The sequence below is a fragment of the Furipterus horrens genome, unplaced genomic scaffold (assembly GCF_987537825.1).
Source record: "Furipterus horrens unplaced genomic scaffold, mFurHor1.1.pri manual_scaffold_1, whole genome shotgun sequence".
NCBI lineage: Eukaryota > Metazoa > Chordata > Mammalia > Chiroptera > Furipteridae > Furipterus > Furipterus horrens.
The window spans coordinates 129,227,281-129,254,326 of NW_028327171.1; the positions used below are offsets into that span (position 1 = coordinate 129,227,281).

General features: G+C 41.2%; 2 protein-coding genes across 3 annotated transcripts in view; both read right to left on the minus strand.

Moving 5' to 3' along the window:
- Positions 1-10,682, minus strand: part of LYPD1 (LY6/PLAUR domain containing 1) — a 37,305-nt gene extending 26,623 nt beyond the window's left edge. The window contains exons 1-2 of the mRNA XM_090279414.1: positions 10,336-10,682; positions 8,909-9,046 (exon numbers count right to left, since the gene is read on the minus strand). Of these exons, the coding sequence (XP_090135540.1) occupies positions 8,909-9,046; positions 10,336-10,387 (190 nt within the window). The 5' untranslated portion in view covers positions 10,388-10,682. The remainder of the gene's footprint in view (positions 1-8,908; positions 9,047-10,335) is intronic.
- Positions 10,683-12,149: 1,467 nt separating this feature from the next.
- Positions 12,150-27,046, minus strand: part of NCKAP5 (NCK associated protein 5) — a 1,035,979-nt gene continuing 1,021,082 nt past the window's right edge. For both annotated transcript variants that reach the window (XM_090279418.1, XM_090279420.1), the window contains one exon: positions 12,150-13,616. In XM_090279418.1, coding sequence (XP_090135544.1) covers positions 13,338-13,616 — 279 coding nt within the window. In that variant the 3' untranslated portion in view covers positions 12,150-13,337. The remainder of the gene's footprint in view (positions 13,617-27,046) is intronic.

Consider the following 27,046-nt stretch of genomic DNA (forward strand, 5'->3'; position numbering starts at 1 on the left):
AAAGTCATAAAGTCTGAATTAACATCTTGAAACATCACAGCTTTCTTCTATGTAAACTTGTTTTTTTTTTAAAGAAATTTATTACAAACTCTCTGTGGTTTCACCTTATCTAAAGCACTTACTTCAGTTCATCTCCTTCTTTGCTTTGAACTGTTCGGTCAGTCAGGAGATTGGAAGCAATTCATTAAAAAGTGAACATGCCCCATAGCAATGATTTTCCACCTTTGTCATCTCATGGCACACCTAAACTAATTACTAAATTCTGCAGCACACCAAAAACTATGTTATATATTTTGCCAATCAGACAATAAAATACCTACAACTTTTATTCATCCAAAACAAACTGCTATTGTTGTGTTGGCTGTTGTCATTTTTTATTTGGAAATCTGAGGGAACAGAGGTCAGTGCCCCTGACTAAGTAGTCAGGCATTGCATGTTTTAAAATTGTTGTGACAGTCCTATAGCTCTGGACTGTGAAAACAGTTTCTGAAACATAACGTAGCCACAACACACAGTTTACCAAGGAGAGCAAGAAAAAAGGTCATATATCATAATTCTTTTGTTAAGTTGCAAGCTGATTCATCAGAGACTTGACTGAGATGCCTAAGTTATAGACATGGCCTTTTGTGAAGTGCCCAGGAAAGAAACACACTGTCTTTTACTTGCAATTGTCCTCCCCCCAAAATATAATCTCTTTTACCCCAGTGAAAACTACAAAGCAAGGAAGAATGCAGCTTAGTTTTTAAGAAGAGAATAACAAAGAAAAGATATTTCCTTTTTTTAGAGGAATAAAGAGTTCTGTCTACATAAAAGATATAATCAAGGATTTGATTTGGGAAAAAAAGGCTCGACTTGTGCGTATTCCTGTGTACTCTTTGTAGATGACCAACTTGTGCCAGAATCATATCTCCTTAACAAAAATCTCTCCCTAGAATACCTCTCAACCTGTTTTACCCCCAAGCCTTATCAAAGGAGGAAAGAAATGGACTGATCATGCATGACGTTAAAGCTATCAGGAAAGAAAATTCCTTTCTGTACCACAATATTCTCATCTGTAAAGTTATAAATTAAGATCTCTCTTAGAATAAGAGGTACATGGTTCATTTTTTTTACTTTCAATATTATTTTGTATTGGCTTTAGATGTACAGCATAGTGATTAGACAATCATATACTTCATAAAATGTTCCTCCCAATATTTCCAGTACCCATCTGACACCATACACAGTTATTACAATACTATTGACTATATTCCTCATGCTGTATGTTACATTCCCGTGACTAGTAACTACCAACTTACACTTATTAATCTCTTCACCTCTTTCACCCAGCCCCTGCTTCCCCTTCCCTCTGGCAACCACCAGTCTATTCTTTGTGTCTATGAGTCGGTTTCAATTTTGTTTATTCACTTATTTCATTCTTTAGAGTCCACATATAAGTGAAATCATATAGTATTTGTCTGTCTCTGACTTATTTCACTGAGTAAATATCCTCTAGGTTCATTGATGCTGTCACATACGATAAAATTTCATTCCTTTTTATGGCCAAGTAATATTCCATTGTAGTATATATGTACCACTGCCTTTTTATCCATTCATCTACTAATGGGCACTTGTATTATTTCTATATCTTCACTATTGTAAATGCTTCTTGAGGGCTGTGGCCTATGAATGAGGCCAGATGTTGGGATGGGCAACTGGGATCACTGATAAGAGCTTCAGAAATTAGGACTGACCCATCCAGGTACTCAAGGATTCTTGTGGTTCACATAAACCAATTCAAGATCCCTTCATTGAAAAGCACATCAACTCTTAAATAGATGGCAATGGACAGAGAGGCAATGGATGGAAAGCCCAGTGCTTGGCCCAAAGCAGATGCTGATCAACACAAATTCCATTCAGCTCACTGGTATGACTTGCTCTTGGCACAGGTTTTCAGTTCAGCTCAACAAGCTGGCTAATTAGTTTATGAAGTTCCAAAGTTCACAGCATGCCCCATCCCACCCCACTCTATAAATCATGGACTTGCCCAATCTGAGTTTTCCTCTTCATGTCCCTGCACAAACAAAAGGAAAGATTTATCTGAAAATAGGAAGTGAAATGGATGAACCTTGGAAATATTATCTTAAGTGAAAGAGGCCAGTCACAAAGGCCACATATTGTATGATCCCATTTATAGAAAATGTACAGAAGAGGCAAATCCACAGAAATAGAAAATATATTAGTGGTTCCTAAATCAGTAACTGCTAACAGGTGCAGGGTTTCTTCTTGAGCTAATGAAAATGTTCTGGAATTAGAAATATGTCTGCAATTTAATTATATTCACAACTTGGAATATATTAAAAACCACTGAATGTACACTTTAAAAGGGTGAATTTTATAGCATAGAAATTATATCTAAATAAAATTATTATTAAAATGCAAAAAAAAAAAAAAAGTGCATAGATGGTCATTATAATGATAGAAAAAAATCCTGGGGAAGGAAAAGGAGTTGAATTTCAGTCCCATTGGCTGGGTGGTCTTGAGCAAATTGCTGAACTTCTCTGCATCTCAGATTTACTGGCTATCAGGTGAGGATGTTATCTCACTCTGAGACTTCTAGGCTAACTATGAGGATCCTATTTTAAGGAATTAAAGGTTGAATTCAGGGACTCATTCAGTCTGAGGAATGACAAAGTAGTGTGCAGAGTAACTTAGGCGCAGCTCTCTGGCCCTGGCTTCTGAGGCAGGTGTGGATAGTGGATGAAGCAGCTCCTGGTGAGATTCCTGGCAGGTTTTCCTTTTTCGGATTAATTCCTTAAGATGGTTATTTCTCACTGTCTTTATCTCAGAAGAAAACAGATGGACTGCTTCTACATTTTATAGGGGAGGAAGATAAGCCCCTGGGACCTTAAGTAAGCTCTTCAAAGTTACCAAGCATGGGAAGCCGGGAACATGAGTGTTTTGTTCCCTAATAAACTCAAATAGCCCTTCCATTTGACTACTAAAAACAGGGCCTGGGGTGCTGACTCTTTCCACATAGTGTGCTAATAATTCTTTGCTGTGTTTGTTAGAGCCTAAGTCAGTCAATCATTCCAGAAGTATGAAAGAAAGGAAAAAAAAAAAAAAAGGAGAGAGAGGAGGGAGAAAGACAGAGGTGTTTTGTTTTCATACTTTGTTACTTTTTTTCACTGGGGAAAACGCCCTAGCTTTGAAGCCTCTCTGTTTAAACTCATTAGGAAAACCATCAATAAGGGAAGCTTTCATGAAACCATAGTGGGAAGAATTCGTGTTATGGTAGAGCCAGGTCAATCTGCAGACGGTTCATCTAAATTCTAAAGGGATGCAAGGTCATCTTCGGCTGTTTGTTCAGCTGGAAAGTTGACATAAGCAAATGATCCACTTATTGGAGAGTCTAAGGGACCAAAGACATCTGACGTTCACCCTCCAAAACACTTCCTCAGAAGCCAGCTATGCCCTCCACATGAAAGATGGATGCTTCTCCAAAACTAAGCGAGCAAACTAATTGGAAAATATCTTGCCCCAAAGAGAAAGGTGTTGGGTCCCACCAGAAAGGAAGCAGTGATATTGACATTCACTGTACAGAATCTCTTCCTGTGCAATTCATGGCTTTATCGAAGTTGACATGGAAACCTTTTTAGCAGGGCTGATGTTAACACTCAAGGATATCTTTCCTGATATCTGAATCTTTTTACTTTAAAGTTCTTAAACCTGTTGAAGTCTTGGCAAAGTTAAAATATGGCAAATTTTTATTTTTGTTTTTTACTTTATTCTTAGAGCATAAGTCCATAGCCCATCTGATTGATTCAAAATGGATTTGAGGGTAATAAAGGATTGGAAGTGGGGTATCTAAAAGGGAGATGACAGGAGAGCACTGTGAGGAGAAGAAATGATATGGCAGACAGGGGACCCTGGAAGATGAACAGATATAAAGGGAATCCTAACAAAGTTGTTCTGGAAAGATGTTAGAAACGTCTTCATGCCTATAAGAGAACAGGGATAAGTAATTAACATTCTGAACATCTGCAAAGAAGGGGGACTTAATTTCATTTTTCTTAAAAGAATTATATGTATATGCAAATATATACAGATGATCAGTCCCTAATTAAAATGGTTCAACTGAGGATAGTTTTACTTTTAATGGTACAAAAACAGTACACATTCTGTAGAAACCAAGTAGCTAAGTTATGATGTTTGGTAGGTGAGGTGTATTAAATGCATTTTCAACTTAGCAATATTTTTAACTTACAATGAGTTTATCAGAACATAACCCCATTGTAAGTTGAAGAGCATCTGTACAGGCAAAAATATAAAAATATACACACCAACACAAGCATGCTGTGTGAGTATGTGCATGCTTTGAAGAAAAGAATCCCAGTGTAAAGGGACTATGATATAATTTTGATTGGCAAAACTGGCACTTCTGCCTGTCAAGCCCACCTCAAAGACAAACGATTGCCTAATGTATATTTCTGAATTTATTGGCGTGACTGGTTAACAAAATTATACAGGTTTCAGGTGCGCAAATTTACAACATATCACCTGCACACTGTATTGTGTGTTCACCGCTCCAAGTCTCTCTCCACCATCACTTATCCCCCTATACCCTCCTCCACCTCACAACTCCACCCATGCGTCGTCTTTTTTTTTTCTCAATCCCTCCACCCCCTCTACCCAGTTCTCACCTCCAATAGCAGTCAGCCTGCTCTCTATCTATGTGTCTGCCAGAGCCCAATATTTAAAATTTTGATGAAATTAAGCAGAGCATAGACTTAAGAAAACATAGGCCATGGTAAGATTTCCATTTCTCTCTACTGAATGGGTGACTGATTATTTTAGGGACATCAAGTTCTCACTTGCTGTCCCTTATTTCGCTCGTAAGAAAATAGGGCATAAAATTAACCTATCCAAGGCATGGAGCCATCCTTGTTGAACTTAATGACCAACTAATTAATTCAAAAGGAAAGTTACCATTGCTTATACAGCCATAACGCAGAGGCAACATGGCATATAAATCAGTAACTATTGTATTGCAAAACAGACAAATAGATTAATGCGTGTTGCAAAGGATGGGTGAAGAGATCGATTAGGTTTCTGATTCATACCATGAACTTTCTCTCAATATACTGCATTTAACTTTTAAATAAGGTTTAAGAGAACCTGTAACATTTTGCTCACTGACAGAGCTATATTTTACTAAGGGCAGAAATTGGCTAGTCTATAAAAATTAAATTATGCCCCTTTCACTGTATCTAGTCAAGAGGAAACACTCTAATTACAACAGTGCACCATCAAACAAATGCAAATTCACACTCTTCACACCCTGGTTTTAAAAATTCCAGTGGAGTTGGGGTCTTCTGTTCTGAAATAAAAATTAATATTTGAAATACTTTTCAGAGTTCAGTGAAAAGCAAGAGCAAAAGAAATGTCACCATCAAGGGTTCTGGTAAGTTGTTGCGAACTCATTAAGTGTAGAGCCATGAGAACAAGTCATTCCTTATGCAATCACTTAAATATCAATTAGTAAGGGCAATGGAAGAGGCAGAACCAAAGGGTCCCTTCCCCACAGCTGTGCCTATTGCTCCAGAAATGGCCAAGGCAATAAAGAGCAGCGGACAATAATATCTCGGCACCTAATAGGAATGCCACTCTGGTGAATAGGTAAAGGTTAACTTTAAATATACTTCCCAACTGAAAATTAAATGTACTTGCCTCAAAACTCAAAGAGCCGAGTTTGCAGACTTTAATCCAGAAAGGACTAACTGAAGGCCTGGGCATATTGCATCGTGGGTATATTTTGGAAAGAGAGTGTCTTCCATTACTGCTTAATGTCAGACTTGCTTGGTTTATTAAAATCTCTTAGTCCATTTAAAACTCTGGTTTTTCTATAGTAATTAAGAAAAATGCCAGTGCACACAGCACTCAAACTAAAAATCCTCTAGTGGGTTCTCATATTTGTTCAATAACCACTTTGTGTCCTGCTCATTCAACTTGTTCACAAAGTCCATTCAGGTGAATTTGGCAGACATGAAAATTGTCTGAGTCTTAAGCACTTTGCCTGGATTATCTTTTCAGGCAAACCTGGCAGCATATTTTGCTATATAAGATGCTAGCGCAGGAAGTAGGTTCCCTTTAGTGACAAGTTGGCTGGTGGACTTGGATCAGACATTTAACTTTTCTGATCCTTGTTTTCCTCCTCTGTAACAATTAAAGGATGGTTCAGATCAGCAGTTCACAACTTAGGGACACACCAGAGTCACTTGGGGAGCTTATGAAAGATCCATGGTCAGGTATACCACAGTTTAGGGAACTGGCTTCTAGTGTAGGGTGGGGGGAGGTGGAGTGACCCAGACCTGTGGATTTGGACAGAACTCCTAGCGGGAGACCTCTATGTACCCTTAACCATGAGTCACTGGTTCCTTTCATGTCATACACACACAAATTCTCAGAACAATATATGTTACTGATCAAACAAACAAAAGTTCTGACTTTGATTTCTAATCGTATCATTTCATAGGCATTACTTTCTCCAGAGTGGAGAAGTTGACCCTGTGATAGAATTAAATGCTGGTGTGTTGTGGCCTCAGGAAACAAGGTCCTCCAAAGAGGAATCCCAGATTGCTGGGGATACTCCACTTAGAGCACACTGCCTGGAGGCAAGAGCCAGAAGCACACAGCACATGCGAAAAGTGAGCTCCTGTTTCCCTGATGATTGTACTATCCTGTGGTCACCTCACACTCAGTTCTAGGCTGCCTCTCCATCTCAGCCAATCAAAACCTGCATTGATTTGTCTTTAACAATTACATGGCAATGAAAATGGAAGTGCTTTGAAATATCATGCCCCCTCGCCCTTGAACATCTTTTGATGCAGGAACATGTGTTTGGCTGCTTTCTATTGAATTCAGGCTCTGAAATGCCCTGTTTCCTCATGCACAGGACTTGCAGTCTTCCCCTCATTACTGTTTTTTCCTTTGCGCTCATCAATAGTTTGTTTCTTGGACTTCACAACTGAGACTACCATATCACATCAGTCTCTGGCTACCCGGCAGCCTAGGACATATGGCCAGAGGAGCCTGGTTTGGAGATGACGTGCTCACCTTGACAGAGCTAATAGTAGTTTCAGGCCAGGCACTTATGACTGTCTACATTAAAAGTTTTTCGTGGATAAGATGGGTATTACAATGCCTGCTCTGCCTTTTTTACAGTGTGGTCTGGAGGAGAGAATGAAGCAGACAAAACACAGCACTTCGAAAATGAAGTGTGTGGTATTTATCTTAGGTATACTTTTAGAAAGAAAGGAATGTCTCTCAGAAAAAGGACACTTCTTCTGGCTTTAACTTGATTCATCTCCTTTTCTCTCCTTATCTCTACCATATCCCAGGTTATAAAACACGATACCCAAGTAAGCAGTAGCTTAGAGGATTCTGAAGAAGTTCCTAATGTGTCCATGGTACCCCCCCCCCCATTTTTTTCTGGCTCTAATCTACTGTCTGCAAGAATGCTGCAAATAGTCTAAAGTAACAGTGTTTAGAATGATTCTGACTCAAATCACAGAAGTCCTTTTGGGAGAAGGTACAATGCTCAGAAGCAAAACATGTAGAAAAGGAACAACTGGTCAAAACCATCTATATCAATCTTGACTAAGGCATCATCACTAAGTTTTGTTTTGTTTTACTTTTTCAGTAGCCAAATCTCATATGACAATACAATGCATATTGCTTATCTTGGGACAGGTTATTCTTGAGAGCAATTACATTTCAGATTTCCCAGAACATGGATTTTGGTGGCAAGAACCCACACCCAGGCTGATAAGGACCAACAGAGAACAGCCTTTAAAACCACACGCACATGCGCAAACTCACACACACACAGACACACACCCCACATCATAGCATACCAGTGAGCCATCTGCTCCCCAAATAGCAACAAGGCATCTCCAGGCCCTTCTCAAAGGAGAAACTACTTTCCCAAGGAGCTGGCTTCAGACCTCATAGCCCTTGCTTTAATTTGCCAGGTGTCAAAGAGGCCATTTAGCAGTTAAATCCCTTCATCGGACTCATGGGCAGTGCAGTTCAGCAAACTAAAGAGGGGCAGTAGTATTCACCATATGATGCTATTTCCCATTTCTTCAATATTCTTAAAATGGCAAATTCTGTTTATGGGTTTGACCTTAGAATTGAAACTACAGTTTCATCCATTTCCCCCCAATCCCGTTGTTCTTTCGGGGGCTTTGATTTCTGGTAAGGCTGTTAGTAGGGACCGGGGAGTTTCGGCTCAGTGAGAGGACTCAGATCAGTTGGTTTGCTCTCATAAGACCCCCTTCTTCCCCTGCATGATGTCCGGGCCCTCCCACCAGTCAGCCAGCTAGCCACTAAGCTTGTGGGGCTGGGAACCACATTCCTTTGAAAGATCTGGGCAATTTGTGCCTGGAAGATGATGTGTTAGTTCTAAAATTAAATAAATATCCTGTAGCTTTTTTCAAAAAAGTATGGTGTGTCTCTGTGACAAAACATTTCTCAAGCTCTGACCTCTGTGAACTTCAACTAGCTTCATATTTCAGGATGACATTGCTCTCAGGGTCCTGTCTAGTTGTCCAAGCAGAGCTGGTTATCCTTATATTTTACAGCCTCCTGATCTGCTTTTAGCAGAGGGAGGTGAGGAGAGTCAATAAAAAGGAGAGCCACTCATTCAATGCACTTTCTGCCCAAGTCCCTGAGGGGAAGTCCTGGTAATTAGGTCTGATGAGATTAAAGTAACTTGGAACTCTTCATTTTCCTAGCGTTGCAAAAGTAAATCTATGATAACCAATGTGTGCGCATTAAATCAGTCCCTTTTTCTGTAAGTGAATGGCTCCTTCACTTCCACCCGCGGCCCAGGCTGCAGAGAGGAAGAGGGTTGCCAGACTCTTACCCGCACTTTGCTCCATCACTTCTTTCTGACACATGTCCTGTACGTTCACCGTGCAATTCACGATGAATTCCGGGGAGGAGCAGTCATTGTTCAACTGGAATTCTTCACACTGGTAACACTGGATTTGCAGCGCAAAGCCTGCGGGACAGACGCAGTGGGGTTCAGATCCAGTCCCTACAAAGACCACCAGGGATATTACGACCCTCGCGCGCTGATCCAGCCGCTGGGGTGCTAGTGCTCGGCAATCTAGGGTTTCCTGTGGCCGAAGCCAGCAGGGGGCGGCGGGGGCACCCAGGATCCCACAGGATAAAGTGGAATTCTGCCCGCTACACCTGGACCCATGCTCCTGTAACAAAGAGCCGGTACAACCTGGCCTTTCTGCGTGCAAGTTCCAAGGAGCAGTATACAACCCCGAGAGCGAAGGAGATCCAGAGACAAGCGTCAGCTCTAGTCTACGCTGAAAGATTTGCCTAATTGTTAATTGGTTACAAATTACTTAATTACTATTTTCGAACCATTCGCGATTACATCCGCAGACGCCTTTTTAGTTTTACTTGACTTTTTAAGTCAGTATTCCTGTGCTGTCGCTCCGAGACTCCCTACGTGACAACCCGGGAACCCGGGAGGAAGTGCCAGGCACCAAGTGCTACTGCGCCCCAAATCCCCGGACGGTTCCTGCAGCAGCATGGGTGGCTGCAGTGACTGCGGAGGGGTGTGTGTGCATGTACGCGAGTACACCGGTCCGCGATACTACAGCCCCTTTCTTCAGGGCAACCACTTGGTTAGGGTCCGTGGTCGGGGTCCCAGCTCTGAAGAGCTCGCTCGGAAGACGTCGCGTACTGGAAAGAAGAAGCGAGATGTTTTTGCATCTCTCAGCGCTCCAGCTCGGCTGCTTCGCTCAGATCTGCGAGCTCCAGTTTAGATCTAACTCCTTCTGCTTCCGCACAGGCCAGCCAGGTTCCCAAGCTCGCCCTTCCCAGCCCCAGATGGGCCGCGCTCCGAGCGCAGCAACGCGCCCCAGCCACAGGCTGCCCAGAGAGCCGCTCACCAGTCGGCGGCGCCACTCCCACTGGTTGCCTGCCAACTTGGTAGGGTTGGGGGCTTGTCAGTCCGCTCTCCCTCTCCGAGGCCCCAACAACGCTCGGACCCTCCCGGCTCCCCAGCCCTTCTTACGAAAGGTGCAACCCGAGCATTGAGCATCTACAGCTCAAGTCCTGCAAATCCGCAGCTCCTGCCTCTCCTCCAGCAGCGCGGGACTTGGAGACTTTCCCACCTGGAGCCTCTGGGCACCAGCCACTGCCGAACTCCAGCTGAGCAACCTCTGCGCAGCACTGGGCGAAGGGGCCGAAGGGGCCGAAGGGGCCGAAGGGGCCGAAGGGTAGAAGCGGCGTGCGCCCCTGGCTGGGCTGCCGACTTCTTCGTCTTACCTTGAAGCAAGAACAATCCGCAAAATGTTGTTGCAATGCCGAGGATCCACATCCTCCCCGAGCCTCTAGGCTGGGAGCGGGCAAGTGCCTCAGAGGCAGCGACCGCTGCCCGGGCCGCAGGGGCTGTGGCTGCCGAGGCTTCTGTGGCCCGCGCTGCTGCCGCCCAGGCGACCGTCGCCTGCGAGAGGAGCCGCAGGTGCCGCCAGCGGCGCCCGCATCGCCCGCGCCGGGGCTCCCGACTGCGGGTCGCAGCTCCTCTCGATTGCTCTCCCGGACAGAGCGCCGCGTCTCCTGAGTTGTCGGCTGAGACTGAAGGAACTACTGGCGATCCAGAGCACCCCAAAAGTCTCGCCTCTTCTCCCCACCTCCCACTCCAGGCACCACGTGACAGCTGCCGAGTTGGGGTGGGGGTGGCGGGAGGGGAAGGCTGGGACTGTCTTTCCACGTTCCCACCCCCTTTCTATCGCCCTCTTCTCTCTCCTCCACAAGTCCCTAGGACTGGGAGCCCCGAGGGAGAGGGAGAGTGTAGTTTTCCGAGGTGGGGAGGCTGGAGATGGGTGAAGCTTGAGAAAGGCGCAGCAGGTGCCTCGGGGGCCGGCCGACGCTGACTGCGGGACCTGCGAGGTGGGGTTGGAAGGCTACGTGTCCGTGGGCCCTCTGGCCATAGGTGCGCACGCCCTACGACCGCTGCGCTCCGAGGGCTGGCGGGTTCCCAACAGCAGGGTCCGGTTCATCAGCCGGGGCTCGGGGCGCGCTCCTGTTTGGCAAAGTTGCACACCTGCAGACGCCCAAGGGTGTCCCGCTCAGCTGCGCCTTCCCTTCCTCAGAGTAGCTCCTCAATCATTACCATGCCTGGTCTCAGCTGCGGCAGGGTGGGCGGGGTGTGGCGGGGCCCCTGCCCTGACTGGCGCTCTAGCTCCGGGCAGCCCTTCTTTCTTATGCCTGCGCGAACCGCACAATGCACCAGCTCCCACACTGGGGTGAGAAAGGGAGTTGCAATCCTCGATCACCTTCCTCCAAAAGGCCAGGCAGCTTCACCCTGTCTCCTCAAAGCCCTGGGTCATTAGTATATGCTCCCTCGTCCTCGCTTCTACCGCGCCTTCCCAGCCCAGGACCCGGTCACCGGCTGCTCCGGCCCCCTCCCCCCTCCCATTCTTCGTCTCCTGTTCCAGCGACCCACCTTGAGTTCTGCGGAGGACGCCCACGGTGCTCCGCTTGCTGCGTTCGCCTTTCTCACGCCGAGCTTTGCAGCAGGTGGTACAGGAGCCCGCAGACCCGCCGCCAGCCCTCCAGCCAGCTAAGTCTTAATGCTCCCGCCCCCAATCCCGCACGCCCCCCCCCCCAAAAAAACCCCAGGGAGCATTTATTTCTGTGGAAATAGCTTCATAAGCTTTGCCCCTCTTCACCTTCTCCTCGGGCCACCTCTTGGAGGCAGCTCACGCAGACCGGGACGCTGATCATTTATTTCCCCGTCCTGCCAGCAGAGCAAATCTGGAAATGGGCTTGAATGACTTTCTTGTAATTTCTCTGCAGAGATCATTCCACATCTCCCTCAGGCTCCTTCTATCCCTTTGCACCCCCTATTTCTTTCATTTCTAGCTAGTTAACCCCTGGGGGAGACTGAAATGCTTTGACCACTACTCCTTTGTCTGCAGACTCTGATCTGACAATTGGCTGAATTACTATCTCTGGAGAAAGAGGGTCAGTTTATTTATTCCTTGCGGACTTCATCCCTGGAGCACGTGTGAGATTCAAATAACTAACTGGGCAAAAGTCTCCTTAAACAAGTTCTTTTAAGCTTTCAGATGGTTCAATTGTGATATGACTTTTATTCAGAAGTGAAACAAAAGAATTTTTAAAAGTCTGAAAGACAATGACACTTTACATAACTTTGATGTAAGACAACAAAATTCAAATACAATTGCACAAATTTACCAAGTAACACCGATCATACAATAGTATTTAAAGAAACAAGTGTGTACTAAAGTAACCATACAGATCCTAAAAATATTTTATTATGCCTAGTTTACAAGCTCCTGTACAAAAGCAATTATAAATAGTTCACATCTAGAAAAAATACACAAAACCTTTAAAATAGAATTTATCCTTACATATAAACAGACTTTGTAGAAAACAAGATTAAAAAGTGAGAACTTTTCATAGCACCAACCATTTAAATTTTTTTAAGTCAACATGGCAAATAGAAATTCGCTTTCATTCTAGATTGCCCAGATTTTAATAAAAAGAACAGGAAAATGAAAATCAACAAAAAATGTTCAGAATCATAGAGAAGCACTAAGTGGAAGGGAAAACCTGCTATTGAAAATAGAATTAGGTCACTTCTGATACACATCCCTACAGATCAGTGTCACACTTCAGTACCCTTTACATTTTTCAGTAGAAGCAGAATTACACTTATTACTGGAGCCCGCATCTCTCCGGCAACAATTTTGAAATTGCACTAGAATTAAAGTTTCTATCAAATTGAGATTGTGAGATGGAGATTACAATGAGCACTCCTTTTTTGGCAGGTCCTATTTTAGGTGTACAGAGTGTACCCACAAACAACTTGAGCACTAGGATGATGAACTGAACAAAACTTTAGTTGGAATTTTTAAAAAATATATTATCATCAACGTCTAAATGACTTAGTACATCATTTCAAGAGCATGGCACTGATTCAATTTATTGCTTTTCTTTTTTGCTACAAATATAATTTCTTTTCCAAAAAATTTACAACTTCTGTACAAGTATTCAGAAAAAAAGTGCAAAATTAAGACTTCTGTATTGTGGGTGTGTTTACTTTTGATCATGAAACACAACAAATGGAGTCTATCTTTATCGCCCTGTCTGAGAAGAGAGCTGCAGTGGGTTGCTTGCGTGAATCTGACAACATAGGCTCTGGTGTGGTAATAGTTTACTGTTGTCATCTCTACCTGCCTCTCCCCACCCCCGTTTCTTAAGTGCTCCATTTCCAGCTCACTAAGGGGGAAAAAAGTCCTTTATGCGTCATTTGAACCCTGACTTGCACAGGAAGAGAAGCTATCATATAAGGAATCACTCAAAGTTTCCAAATTGTCTACCTCAGGCCTGTCTGAGCTACTCAGAGATGCTTCTTCAGTTTTTTCTTTTTCTTCCTTTCGTCCTTCAACCTTGTTCAGAGAGTTCTCTTTTTCTAATAAAATCACAGTATTGCTGTTATATTTATTGAACGACTCCAGGGAAATTTTAGATAATCTAGTCTCAGGATCCTCTTTTGTTTCTTCAACTTGTTTCAATTTCTGCAATAAAAAGAGAAAAAGTATTAGAAACATATTTCTTTAGAAATCAATTTATTCTATCCAATATTCAATTACTGCCTGTATAAAGTACAGTTTAAAAGCATAGAGACTACAAGTCTTTAACAAGCTTCTAGTGTAATTAAATATAATAAAGCCAATTTTAGGGATAAATCAAGACTTTAATCATTTTGCTGAGATAAATAGGTTTCAACTTGCAAACCAGTTAAGTGGCACTTAATTTCATTTTAAATGGATCCATTTGAAATTTGCTCAGGTAAAGTGCCTTATTTTTCTTAATCAAAGTTTCAGACTACTCCCTTTTCTTACTAAATAATATTAGTTATTCTGTTGCTAAGGATGAATAAGGATTGAATTTCAGCCAGAAGTTATGTTTATATGTATAAAACAGAACAAGGAAACAAACAAAATATACACAATCCCTTAAATTGCCATGAATTAAGTGCATGTTAAACTTATTAGAAGCATTGCCATTTTGTCCTTTTACAAGTCTTAAGATACTTGGAAGATATTTTTAGGTCAGTGGGTATAGATTCGGGAAGGCCCAAGGGCTTAAAAGTCATGATAACAGGTCCATAACTTAGTACCTACACCCCTCCAGGAGGTTCTAGTAACACCAATTTAAACAGGGATATTTTAAGGATGCTATTGGTAGTTTCTAGAACTTTATAAAACATTGCAGTCATACTTAATAATTATTGTAGGTAAACCCTATGAACATCAATAATTCAGTTGTTCAAGTGGCTCCCAAGGTCTGCAGTGTGAGGAGAGAAGGAGGCACAGATGCAAAAAGCAACAAATGTGGAGGGGGTAAAGCCGTCAACACATTTCTCATCCTTTCCTCTTTTGTGCAAAAAGTCCATCCAGACACAGCAAGAAGTACGGACAGGGTTCAGAGATGATAATAATAGCTACCATTTATTAAGCATCCACTATGTAAAATACACTGAACATATATCTATAAGCCTTTCACAAACCTGCAAGTTACACATCCCCATCTGAAGGATGAAAACAGGGCTCAGAGTGACAGGGTTACTTGCCCAAGGTCGCTCAGCAAGTGATTGAGAACAGGACTTGAATTCCTGTCTGGCTGTCTTCCATGCTCTTGTTTTACCATGCTCTTATGTAATAAAGGACAAGATGTCCTGTATTATTTTTTACAATTTTGCCACCCAAATATTCCACTTAACTTGCCAAACCATCTCTATCACTGCTGTCCTAGACTCTTAACATATGCAGTTTGTTTGCCCAGCCCACTGTTACTATGGACATACAAGGTGAAATGAGGAAATTGTGTTCTAATTTAGAGGAAAACAGACGTGGCAAAGGCCAATGGATTCATGCATGTTAAATATTTAATAGAAAGAGAAAAGAAATAGCTAAGGAAGTGGATGACTTCAGTGTTCCAGGAGAACGCTCATACCGTTTCTCTCTCTGCTATGGGAAATGGTGTCATTCTGTGTGAATACTTGAAAAATCACCCCTGAAGCGCTGTTTATTTCATTATACTATTAACATGAAGGAGCATGACTTACAGCACTAATTTTCAATCTCAAATGGTTACCTTGAAACCATAGGTGGGCCGAAGAACACAGTCCTAGCCAATTACAGAAGAGTGTCTCCATAATTAGGAATAACTCCTTGCAACAGTCCCTATTCACACCACACAAATATTTAGGCATTTTAAACAAAGAATTATATAGTACGACACTAAAAATACATGGAGAGAGTAGGAAATGCTTTGATTATACTAAATGTGGGTAAGTAAAGGGCATTCAGTACAATTTTCTCCTCACCTGAATATTTTCTCCTTTTTTCTTCATTCAAGAACCACAAGCATTTTCCTGCCTATTTCTAGTCAATGTGGATCTCGGATTTATTCAATAAACATTTATTAGAGAGGCAGGTGGAAGGTTTTGGTGCGGAGGATATATAGCTGAATAAAATCACATCCTGTGGAGGAAAGTTGGGGCCCTGAAGGCAGACAGCTCTGAGCCTAAATCTCAGGTTTGCCCTTTCACTGGCTGGGTCAGGGCCCAGGAGCAGCCTTCCTCAGGGGTAAGTGGTGACAAGACACACCTTTATTTCCAGACTGATGTGAGTATTAGAAATACAACACCCTAAAACCCTGACACTTAGTAATAGGTACTCAATAGATGGTACAATAAATAAATAATCGTATGACAGAATTCTTGTTCTAGAACAGTGATTCTCAAACTGTGTTCTCCAGGCCAACAACATCAGTACCACTTCAGAGCTTGTTAGAAATGTAAATTCTTGAGCCCCACCCAGATTTTCTACATCAGAAATGCTAAGGCTCAGCAAAGTTTTAACAAGCTCACCTGGTGATTCCCATATATGCTAAAATTTGAGCATTGCTAGTCTAGAAGAACCTGTAGTCTTGGAAAGGAGGTAAAAAATAATTCAGTGTATTAAGGTAGAGATTGGGAAAGAGATGTATTTAGCATTAAAACACCCACAGCCTATTGGACACAAATCGTGCATCATGTTTTCTAAGTGCTTCATGCTTGTAGGTTTGTTTCTTCAATTAATTATAACAACATTATTCAATTAAATATAACAACACCTACATTGGCCAGGCAGGGAGGTGATGGAAATAAAGAAATGGCCCATTTTAAGAAAAATCATATGGTCTTCCCAATCTTTCTTTTATTTTCACAGTTTTGATGGGAGATGGGTACAGAATTTTTTTTTTTTTTTTACTCTAAGAACAACAGTGCAAGGGTGACAATGAGGGCCAATTGGCAAGCGACCTCAGTGTTGGTGTACGTTAGGGAGTGGTAGGACTGTGCTCAGCTTATGAGCATGTACCTAGTTTAAAGGCAGGAACAGCTACAGGTAAACCTTGTGGAATATTGTGGGTTCAATTCCAGACCACCGCAGCAAAGTGAGTCATAATCTTCGTGCTGGTGGAGGCTCTTGCCTTCAATTTGTAAAAAATGTGACAATTGTGAAGTGCGATAAAGTGAAGTGCAGTAAAACGAGGTATTCCTGTAAGTAAATTTAATTTATCTCTGCTGTGCAGAAATGTGGGTTCAGATTTTTTTATTTTAAAAGTGAGGGCATAAATCTAGAATAATATTTGCTTATATTTGAAATCCTTTGATTTTTAGTTATCTGTTTATATGAAGAAAAAAATGGAACAATAATAATAATACTAGAAAAAAAACCCATTATTGTCCTGGACGGTTAACTGAGTTAGTTGGAGTGTTGTTCTCATATACCAACAAGGTTGCAGGTTCAATTTCCAGTCAGGGCACATACCTAGGTTGTGGGTTTGACCCCCAGTCAGGGCATGTACTGAAGGTAACCAATCAATGTTTCTCTTTCACATCAATGTGTTTTTTTCTCCCTCTCTTTCTCTTTGTCTCTCTCCCTTCCTCTCTCTCTAAAATTAATAAACATATCCCTGGGTGAAGATTAAAAGAAAAACACTATTTATGTCAAATTGTAATTTTTTGCATTGTCTTAACTTCTGAGCTAGAGATCATATTTTGTCCTACCAGACCCTCACATCTCCTGTCCCCTGCCAGAATTCTCCCTAAAGGGCTAACCCAGCGATTTTCAACCGATGTGCCACCAGACTGTCAAATAAAAAATGACAACAGCCAACACAATAGCCATTCAATGTGAATGAATAAAAATTAAACCTATTTTTGACAGGTCAGCAAAAAATATAATACATTTTTTGGCGTGCTGCAGAATTTTAATAATTAGCATATGTGTGCCATGCAATGAAAAAGGTTCAAAATCACTGGCCTAACCCAATGCTAATTCATCAGCAGACTCTCCACAGGCACTGGATGAATTCAGCTTCTTCTAGCATCAGCAGTCTCCGCTGTTGGCTTGGGTTTCTCCAGTTGGTCCTGTCAGCTAAGTATAAAAGCACTAAAGTAGTTTGCTTCCCTGCCTGTAATTAGAAACACAGCAAACTAGCCTCAACATTGTCCTGTCATATCATCACAGGTATTTTAAAAAATTTGAAGTCATATAATATTTAAATTTAAAATGTAAGGAGGGATTGATGTCAAACAGTAATATGCTGATGATGTAATCTGTTGAATGGAAACAAAATAGTGCTCATCATTTTGTAGTAAGTGTATGCAAAGGTCCTTTGCAAACTAATCATGGTAATAGCAGTTAGCATTTGAGTGCATGTTCTGTGCAGACACCCTGCTAAGCACATTGCACGGATCATCTGTTTTCATCCTCACATCAATTCTATGGGTAGGTATGTTTAGTAACTCCATTTATAGGCAATAAAAGCTTAAGGAAGTTCAGTAACTTGTTTAAGGTCATGTAGCAGTAAGTGGTAGAGTCTGGGTTTGCACCCAGGCAGCCTACCTACAGAGTCCAAGCTCTTACCCTCTGTCTTGGAAAAGAACTTTACAAATATCAGCCAATATTATCTTAAGGAGAACATCTAAAATAAGAATGATAGAACAACAACAATATTATTAATAACAAACCCAGTAAAAATTATTGTTTGATGATGGCTGTGGAGATTCCATAAAACATCTTGATTCCCTTTGTATATTATGCTTCACCAGAATTATAATAAAATTAATATACTACAGTTGTCACCTATAGGTGGCAACAGTTGTACAGTTCACTTTTTGGTGGACTTATTATTGCACTTGGGCTAACCAGGGCAGGTAAGAAGATATTTTCTAGTTTAAAATAAATAGCTTTGCATATTCTTAAAGTATTTTCCTGTCTTTAGCGTAACCACAGCATTATAAGTGATAATTCAAGCAAGAAGTAGTTACATATTCTCCAGAAGTCCCTTGAGAATTATACCTTAATTCCTTGTAGTCAAATAGTCAGTCAATCAAACCAATCTACTATGTGACTGGCTTTGTGTGAATGATTGTCTGGTCTTGATTCTCAGGAAGTTTCATAGAAGAGAGGGCTCTTCGAAGGATTTTGAAGGGTGAATAGGATTAAGATATACAGAACAGGGAAGCATCACAAGACACTTCCTATTGCATCTGTAGACCATTCTGCAGTCTACTTGGGTCCAGTAGTTGCCCCCAGATAGAGATACGTCTATCCCGTGGAGTTCAAAGAATCCCAATCAGACTCAGGAAAGTATCAACCCAGCTTATAACCTAGGGTTATAAATAATTTGTAACTTGGGGTATAAATAATAAATAGCTTTTATTTCTAAAGAGTTTTTCCTATCATGATCTCACTAATTTTACGTCAGCCTGGAAGTGTGGGAGGCTGGTGTCAGCTGGGGTATTTATGGAATTTGTGGTTCAGACAAATTCAAATTCAGGTGAAATTAGACCTGGAAATTTGGTTTCTTAATTTTCATCACAGAAACACATACCATTTTTTTCCACAGTCAACAATAATCACAAAGTAGAGATTCTGCCTAGACCAATGTCCTGAACAGCAGGAAGGATAAAATAGAAGGCAATATGTACCTTTGCCATAAGAAAAAGATGGGGAGACTATATAAGTTGATATGAAAAAACTCAAGTGATAAACCAGAAAAAATGCATAATAATATAAGTTTCAAGGATATGTACAGCCAGAAACTCCTGCTGATACTAGGGGAGACACAATTAGCAAATTCATGACATAGTGCAATAAATTATGGTCCCACGATGAAGGCTAATCTTTGATTACTGCAAAGAAGATTCCCTCAGTTGATTATATTTTGAAAATATTGGTTAGTATGTCTACTGTACAATGTCAGGAAGAGATTAAAATCAGCTTGTGAAATTCAGATAGCATCTTTCCTCAATTGGGCACTCATACTTGCAAAAAGAACTGAGTTCTTAGCATCAATTAATGTAAACAGTATTTTCATCAACATAATTTCTTATTTCGCTATTACTATACAGAGTCACTGCCGATCAGTTCAGGAATAATAACTATATATTTTATAGTGTTTTCACTACTGGGTTGAATGCATTTCACGAATTATCTCATTTAATCCATATGGTTACCCAATGAGACAGTATTTGTATCATCCTCATTATACAAATGGGAAAATACAGGGTAGAGAGGTCTAAATATTAGGCCAGATACACAAGGCTAATAAGTTAGGACAGCAGGATTTAAGAAGCAATCTGACTACAGAAGTTAGGATCTTAAATACTAGACCAGGTACTTGGAAACCAGTGTTCAGTGTCTGCCATTGTACTAATTGGTTGTGTAAACCCTCTGAACCTGAGTTTCTTTACACTAAAGTTTTTAAGACTCTTCCTACCATAAAAAGCTCTATGACTCTAAAATATTCTTAATTGGGTGTCTTCTATGCATCTATTATTGCAATTTGGGGTGACACTATAAATAACATCTCCTTGCCACTTCTAAATGAGTAAGATAAGATAAAAGGGCTGATGGGAGGCTGAAATATAAGCTGTTTTTGAGAAAGTTTATATTGGAGAATGAGGTTTATATCTACAAAGAAGTGGATTTCCTGACATTGGTCTCCAGAAATAGGAAGGTTTAGTAACTTCCAGTCCTAGGCTGGGGGCAAGTGTCTTCCATTAAAACCTTCAGTATGAAGGACAGAACAGAATGTGCACTTCTCACAGTCAGCCTGACCCCAGGGTAAGGGTGAGACCAGTAGGTGGCAGACCTACCAGTGTTCCCGCTTCCTCTCCTACACTTGCTAATTAGACAAGCCATCCCCTCACTCTCCTGAGAAGTGACTGAGAGGGGCTCTGAGATGCCACAGTGTTATCCTAGAAAGCTCCCTCCTCAGGAAGAGAAACAACCAAGATGAGGAAGGAGCAGCACCACCACCCGACATTTCTCATGACATACAATGATGTGAATTTTACCTGAACATATACGTAATTAGGGCCAAGAAGATGCAGGAAGCAACCATTTAAAACAATCAAATTTATAAATGCTTTGTCACTTAGTTGTAATTAAATTTTTTATCCTATTTTCTTTTTTAATTATTTTTTTGATTTATTATTTATTATTTTATTTTTATTTTTAAGTATATTTTATTATGTTGTTACAGTAGTTTCAATTTTTTCCCCTTTGCTCTCCTCTGCCCAGTACCCACCTTCCCTCCAGCAATCCCACCCCCCTTCGTTCATGTCCATGGGTCTTGCATTTAAGTTCTTTGGCTTCACCTTTTCCTATATTATTCTTAACATCCCTCTATTTTGTGCCAATCGATTATGCTTCTTAATCCCTGCACCATATCCCTATTTCTCCCCCTCCCCACTCCCAGCTGATAAGCCTCCAAATGATCCCCATACCTAAGATTCTGTTCCTATTCTGGTTTGTTTAGTTGGATTTTGTTTCTATTTTTTAGATTCAGTTGTTGATAGTTGTGAGTTTGCTGTCATTTCAGTGTTCATAATTTTGATCTTCTTTTTCTTAAGTAAGTCCCTTTGACATTTCATATAATAATGGCTTGTTGATGATGAACTCCTTTAGCTTCACCTTGTCTGGGAAGCACTTCATTGGCCCTTCCATTCCAAATGATAGCTTTGCTGGATAAAGTAATCCTGGTTGCAGGTTGCCTTTCATCCCATTGAATACTGCTTGCCAGTCCCTTCCTGCCTTCGAAGTGTCCTCTGAGAAATCAGCTGATAGTGCTACAGGCATCTCCCTGTAGGGAACTCTCCGCCTCTCTCTTGCTGCCCCCAGGACTCTCTCTTTATCTTTCACCCCTGGCATCTCAATCATGATGCGTCCTGGTGTGGTCCCCTCTGGGTCCAGCTCACAGGGGACCCGCCATGCCTCCCAGAGCTGTATGTCCATCTCCTTTGCAAAATTTGGGAAGTTTTCCTCATTTTTTTTCAATTCTTCCTCATTCTGTATTGCCTGACTTTTTTTTTTTTTCTCCCCTATGTTCCAAATCATTGATTTGAACCCTAGTTTCCTCTCCTTCACCATTGGTTTTGTGTGAATTTTCCTTCATTTCACTTAGCATAGCCTTTACTTCTTCTCTTTTGCCTTGGCCATACTCAAGCATATCAAGCCTGTGAGCATTTTTATCACCAGGGTTTTGAATTCTGTGTCTGTTAAGTTGTCTATCTCCTCATCTGTGAGGTTGGCTATCTCCTTGTTGCTTAGTTCTCCCACTGGAACCTTGATCCATTCCCCCTTTTGGACCATACTTCTTTGTCTCCTCATTCTGACAGGCTCCTGTGTTTGTTTGCCTCCTTGTCCCAGGTAGAGCTGTTGCTCCTGTTGCGTTGTAAGGGACAGAGCCTTAGGGATTCATTAGTACAGGGCAACCTGTTTCACCACGTTGTGGCGCTGTATGTGGGGGAGGGGTCTGAGAGGGAACAATGCCGCCTGCCCAGCACTCGCCCCTTTTCCAGGCACCTCTCCCACTTTTGCACCGGACTGGGGCCCCTTTAGCTGCTGCCCTGGCCATCGTTCCCAGAGTGGGTGCGTCTACGAACGTCCTAGGACCATGAGGACCCTTTAAACAAGCAGATTCTGCTGAGAGACCAGCAGTTTCTGCCTCAACCCCAACCCCCACTGGTTTGCACAGTCAGAAGCAATGGGGCTTGATTTTCCCCAGTGCTGGGACTGTGAGCTGTGAGGTCTGGTGAGGAGCTGGGAATGCTCCCCAGGTGTCCCTCCTTCTTTAAAACGTGTGACTGAGCTTTCTGCAGGCCTGCCACTGCCACCGCTGCCACCGCCACTACACTGCGTCCTCTTTGTCCCAGCTCTGCCCCTCCTACCTGTCTGGATGAGTATTTCTTCTTTATATCTTTGTTTGCTGGACTTCCATGCAGTTTGATTTTCTGGAACTTCTGGTTGTTTCTAGTTTTGAGGTGGTTGTATTCCTTCTTAGTTGTGGAGGGAGATGCAGCGTGTCTGTCTATGCCTCCCTTTTGGCCATAAGTTATACCTGATTTTTTTTAATTAAGAAAAAATATGTAGGAAAATTTAGACTGCAGTGAGTTAGGTTGGGCAGGGAAGTCTCTCCATGAGCAAAGAAAAAAAAAAGGAGGGAGTTGATTTAGCAGATGTGAAACAGAGGAGCGCTTTCATTTGGAAGCAGACAAATCAAACACAGGAGACTGTCTAGCCAGTCCTGGGCTTTAGGTTAAAGTTGAAAGCATGATTTCACCCATTCCTTTTCCAATGAGCAAATCTTGGGCACTGGGAAGATGCATACAGGGCAGAGTTATATATTATGCTCTTGTTATGGAAATAAGAAAGAGGCATTTTAATCCAGGGTTTCTTAGTAGAAGACTGGTGCACACTGCAAAGTCTGTGTTAAGTGATATTTTCTGGGGGCAGGCCAACCTTAAGGGAAAAGATGCAGCTGAAATCATTTCTCTTTTCTCAGAGGCACTAGCTAATCTCTTCTTTAATGCTACCTCTTACTGTATGCCTGGCAGAACTACTTTCTGGATGAGACATAAAAATAAATGGAGTGACCTTTGGTGAACACCAGGGACCCTCCAGACTTTTCTAGTGAGGTATGGTGTAAACCCTGTTAACCCGATCAAATTCCAACTTGGATAATTACTTTCTCACAGTGCTCATTTCCCTCTGTTACCTCAACTGGACACATGACTCTTCACTTGCCCTTCTAAAAAATTAATGTGATGTATCAGTAATAGAGAGCCACTCTCTCCATCTAACCACACACCAGGAGATGCAATTTGGCACATGCAGGCACTCTCCATTTCTATACTGGGGTCCTGAAGATTCTTCAGTATCTCCAGGGCAAACTGGTTTTATTATGTGAACGACTAATTTTCAGTTGAGGTGTGCTTTTATGAGTACAATATTAACTATATTGCCGTCCCTTACCATGATCAATGACTTTCAATGACCTCTGCTGGAATCTCTGAACCCAGAGGGGAGAAAATTAGCTTGTTTTTTGAAGAAAAAAAAAGCAAGCAGAGAGAAGGTCAGTTGGGAAGCTTGGTTGCTTCAAAAACAATACACCATGGAAGGGAAAATAATTCAGCTCAGAGGTAAACAATGGCCACATGGACATTTAAAGACTAGATCAAAATGACAGAAGGAAAGAAAAAACATTTTATTAAAGAGATGTAAAATATTCCCATATATAGAAAATTGGAAAAGATGTGGGGTTAGATCCCTCAGTGGGAAGAGAAAAAAAGGAATGCAAAGAAAATCAAAATTTTTGCTTATGTAGAGAAAAGCATTTGGGAAGGGGAAAGGCATGTAATTATAAGTTTTGGTGAAATTTTTACTTGAACATGCAAAGTACATGTGTGTGATTTTTGTAAACTCCAACATTAGTACCATCCCTTGAAATGTCCATTTGAAAACACTTATTTTTTACATATATTTTATTGATTGTGCTGCTACAGTTGTCCCAATTTTTTCCCTTTGCCCCCCTCTGCCTGGTACCCACTTCCCTCCAGCAACTCCCATCCCTTAGTTTATGCCCATGGGTCATGCATATAAGTTCTTTGGCTTCTCCATTTCCTATACTGTTCTTAACCTTCTGCTGTCTATTTCTCAATCAAAATAGCAGGAAGAAAAAAGAATTAAAAAAGATGAGGAAAGGCTAAGGAACCTACCAAATATGTTAATCCCTGCACATTTTTCCCCATTCTCCCCCTTCTCCCTTCCTGCTGATAACCCTCCAAATGATCCCCATACCTATGATTCTGTTCCTGCTTTGCTTGTTTGCTTAGTTTGTTTTCTTAGATTTAGTTGTTGATACATGTGTTTGTTGTCATTTTACTGTTCATAGTTTGCTCTTCTTTTTCTTAAGTCCCTTTAGCATTTCATGTAATAATGGCTTGGTGATGATGAACTCCTTTAGCTTTACCTTGTTGGGGAAGCACTTTATTTGCCCTTCCATTCTAAATGAAAGTTTTGCTGGATAGAGTAATCTTGGTTGTAGGTGCTTGCTTTTCATCACTTTGAATACTTCTTGCTAGTCCCTTCATGCCTGCAAAGTTTCTTTTGATAAATCAGCTGATAGTCTTATGGGAACTCCTTTGTAGGTAACTCTGCTTTTCTCTTGCTGCTTAAGATTCTCTCTTTATTTTGACCTTTGGCATTTTAATTATGATGTGTCTTGGTGTGTTCCTCTTTGGGTCTAGCTTGTTTGGGACTCTCTGTGCTTCCTGGACTTGTATGTTTATTTCCTTTGCCAAATTAGAGAAGCTTTCTTTCATTATTTTTTCAAATAAGTTTTCAACTTCTTGCTCTTCCTCTTCTCCTTCTGGCACCCCTATGATTTAGATGTTGGTATGTTTAAAATTGTCCCAGAGGTTCTTTAGCCTCTCCTCATTTTTTTAAATTCTTTTTTCTTCCCGCTGTTCTGATTGAATGCTTTTTCCTTCCTTGTGTTGCAAATTGTTGATTTGATTCTTTGCTTCCTCCTCTCCACTGATGGTTCCCTGTAGATTTATCTTTATTTCACTTAGTGTAACCTTCATTACTTGCGTTATGTTTTTGCCATACTCAATGAATTATTTGAGCATCCTGATCACCAGTGTTTTGAACTTGGCATCTGATAAGTTGGTTATCTCCATTTAATATATATTTTTGGGGATTTTGTTCTTTCATTTGGTTCATATTTCTTTGTCTCCTCAATTCAGCAGGCTCACTGTATTTTTTTCTGTGTATTAGGTAGAGCTGCTTTGACTCCCTGTCTTAGAAAAGGCACCTGTAAATTGTGTGAGGCATAGCCTTACCTAATCACCAAGGCTGGGAAACCTGCTTCACTGCTTTGTGGCTCTGTGTGGGGGCAGGGTTTGAGAGGAGGTAATGCTTTTGCTGGCTTCTGGAGGTTTTCCTGGCACTTGTCCTGTTTCCAGTCACTTCCCCCACTTCCTGTATGCAAGTGGTGCCCTTCCAGGTATTGCCCTGGTGGTGAATCCCAGAGTGGGTGTGTTTGCATACATTGTGAATCCATGTGGGCCCTTAAATGGACTATCCTACAAATCTGGCAGTTTCTTCCACTACCTCAACCCACACTGCTAGAAGTTTTACAGCTAGCAGTTATGGGGATTTATCTTCCCTGTGCTGGAACCCTGGGCTGGGTGGTCTCACGTGGGGCTGGGATTGCTTGCTCCCAAAGTATCCCTTCTGATTTTTATCTACCATATGTGAATTTGAGACCACCCATTCCTCTGCTACCATTGCCTTTCTGTGCTACACTGCATCTCCATGCCATACTGTGTCTCTGCACCTCTCCTACTCTTCTGGATGAATGTAGCTTGTTTAAATCCTCAGTTGTTGGACTTTGATACAGCTCAATTTTTTGATGTTTCTGGTTGTTACTTGTTTTGAGGAATAGTTGTAATTCTCTCTATTGCATTGAGGAGGTGAAATGTGTCTACCTATATATATCTTCATCCTGACTGAAAGTTTTGAAAACATTTATTTTTAATTGTTGTTTTCCAGAGTGGTGGATGGATGCACAAATCTAATATAAAATGTAGGTTGATCACCTTAAATAATGCATCAGATTTGGTCAGCATTGATCAATTTCTCCAAAAGAAAATCTGTACTGTTTTATACAGACCTAGAAATGGGAATACAAGCCAGCTCATTAACATTGGCTTGTATAATTATGTTAACTAAATGTACTATGCTTATCTGTGTTGTTAGATTTATTTTCTTCTTCCAACATACTAATGTTAACTAAAATTTCATCCAGAAATGAGAATTGAACAGGTCCGGGCTGGGAACTTCTCAATCTGTTCAATATAGTGTCAAGTTAATGATTCTGTCTGATTAGAGCACAGACATCAGCTTTTCTGCCTTTAATTTATAGACACCATTATGAATAAAAACAATATATACACTAGTCCCATGACTTAAAAGATTGATTAGCCATTTCCGACTAATCTTTCCATCATTTCATGTCTTAAATACGATATCTATTTAACCATCAAGTTGGCCATGTCTGGCTTAAAGTCAGCATCTTTGTAGCTTAAAGAGCCCATGAACTTTGTTAGAGGAAAATCCAGCATGAAGGGACTATCTGTGTATTCTAGCAGCATAGAGCTATGTTTTTACTTTCGAGTGATAGTGTTTTAGCTGCTCCTACAAGAAAAAATAAAATTAACTTTTTGGAGGATCAGATGAATGTAAAAAAGGTTATAATATATATTTTTTTCATGGAAGCTCCCCTTCCAAAGGAACATCTCCAATACATCAATAGTGGATATCATAAAAGTATATCTGAAAATGGAAAGTTTTTATTATAAAAAATGCTGCCAGTGCCCAAGGCAGGGAGAAACATTCCATGTTATTCATTAACTTATAAATAATTAGGCAGCCTGGAATAGCTTCTAACAGAATTTGGTAGACCATTTAGGAACCACAGTACCCTATGACATCCAATCTGTAAGGTACTTTAAAATAGACATGGAATCAAATGCAACTGCAAGCTTGGTTTATCCAAGAACAAACTAATACTTGTGGATGTAAGAATGTGCACTCTA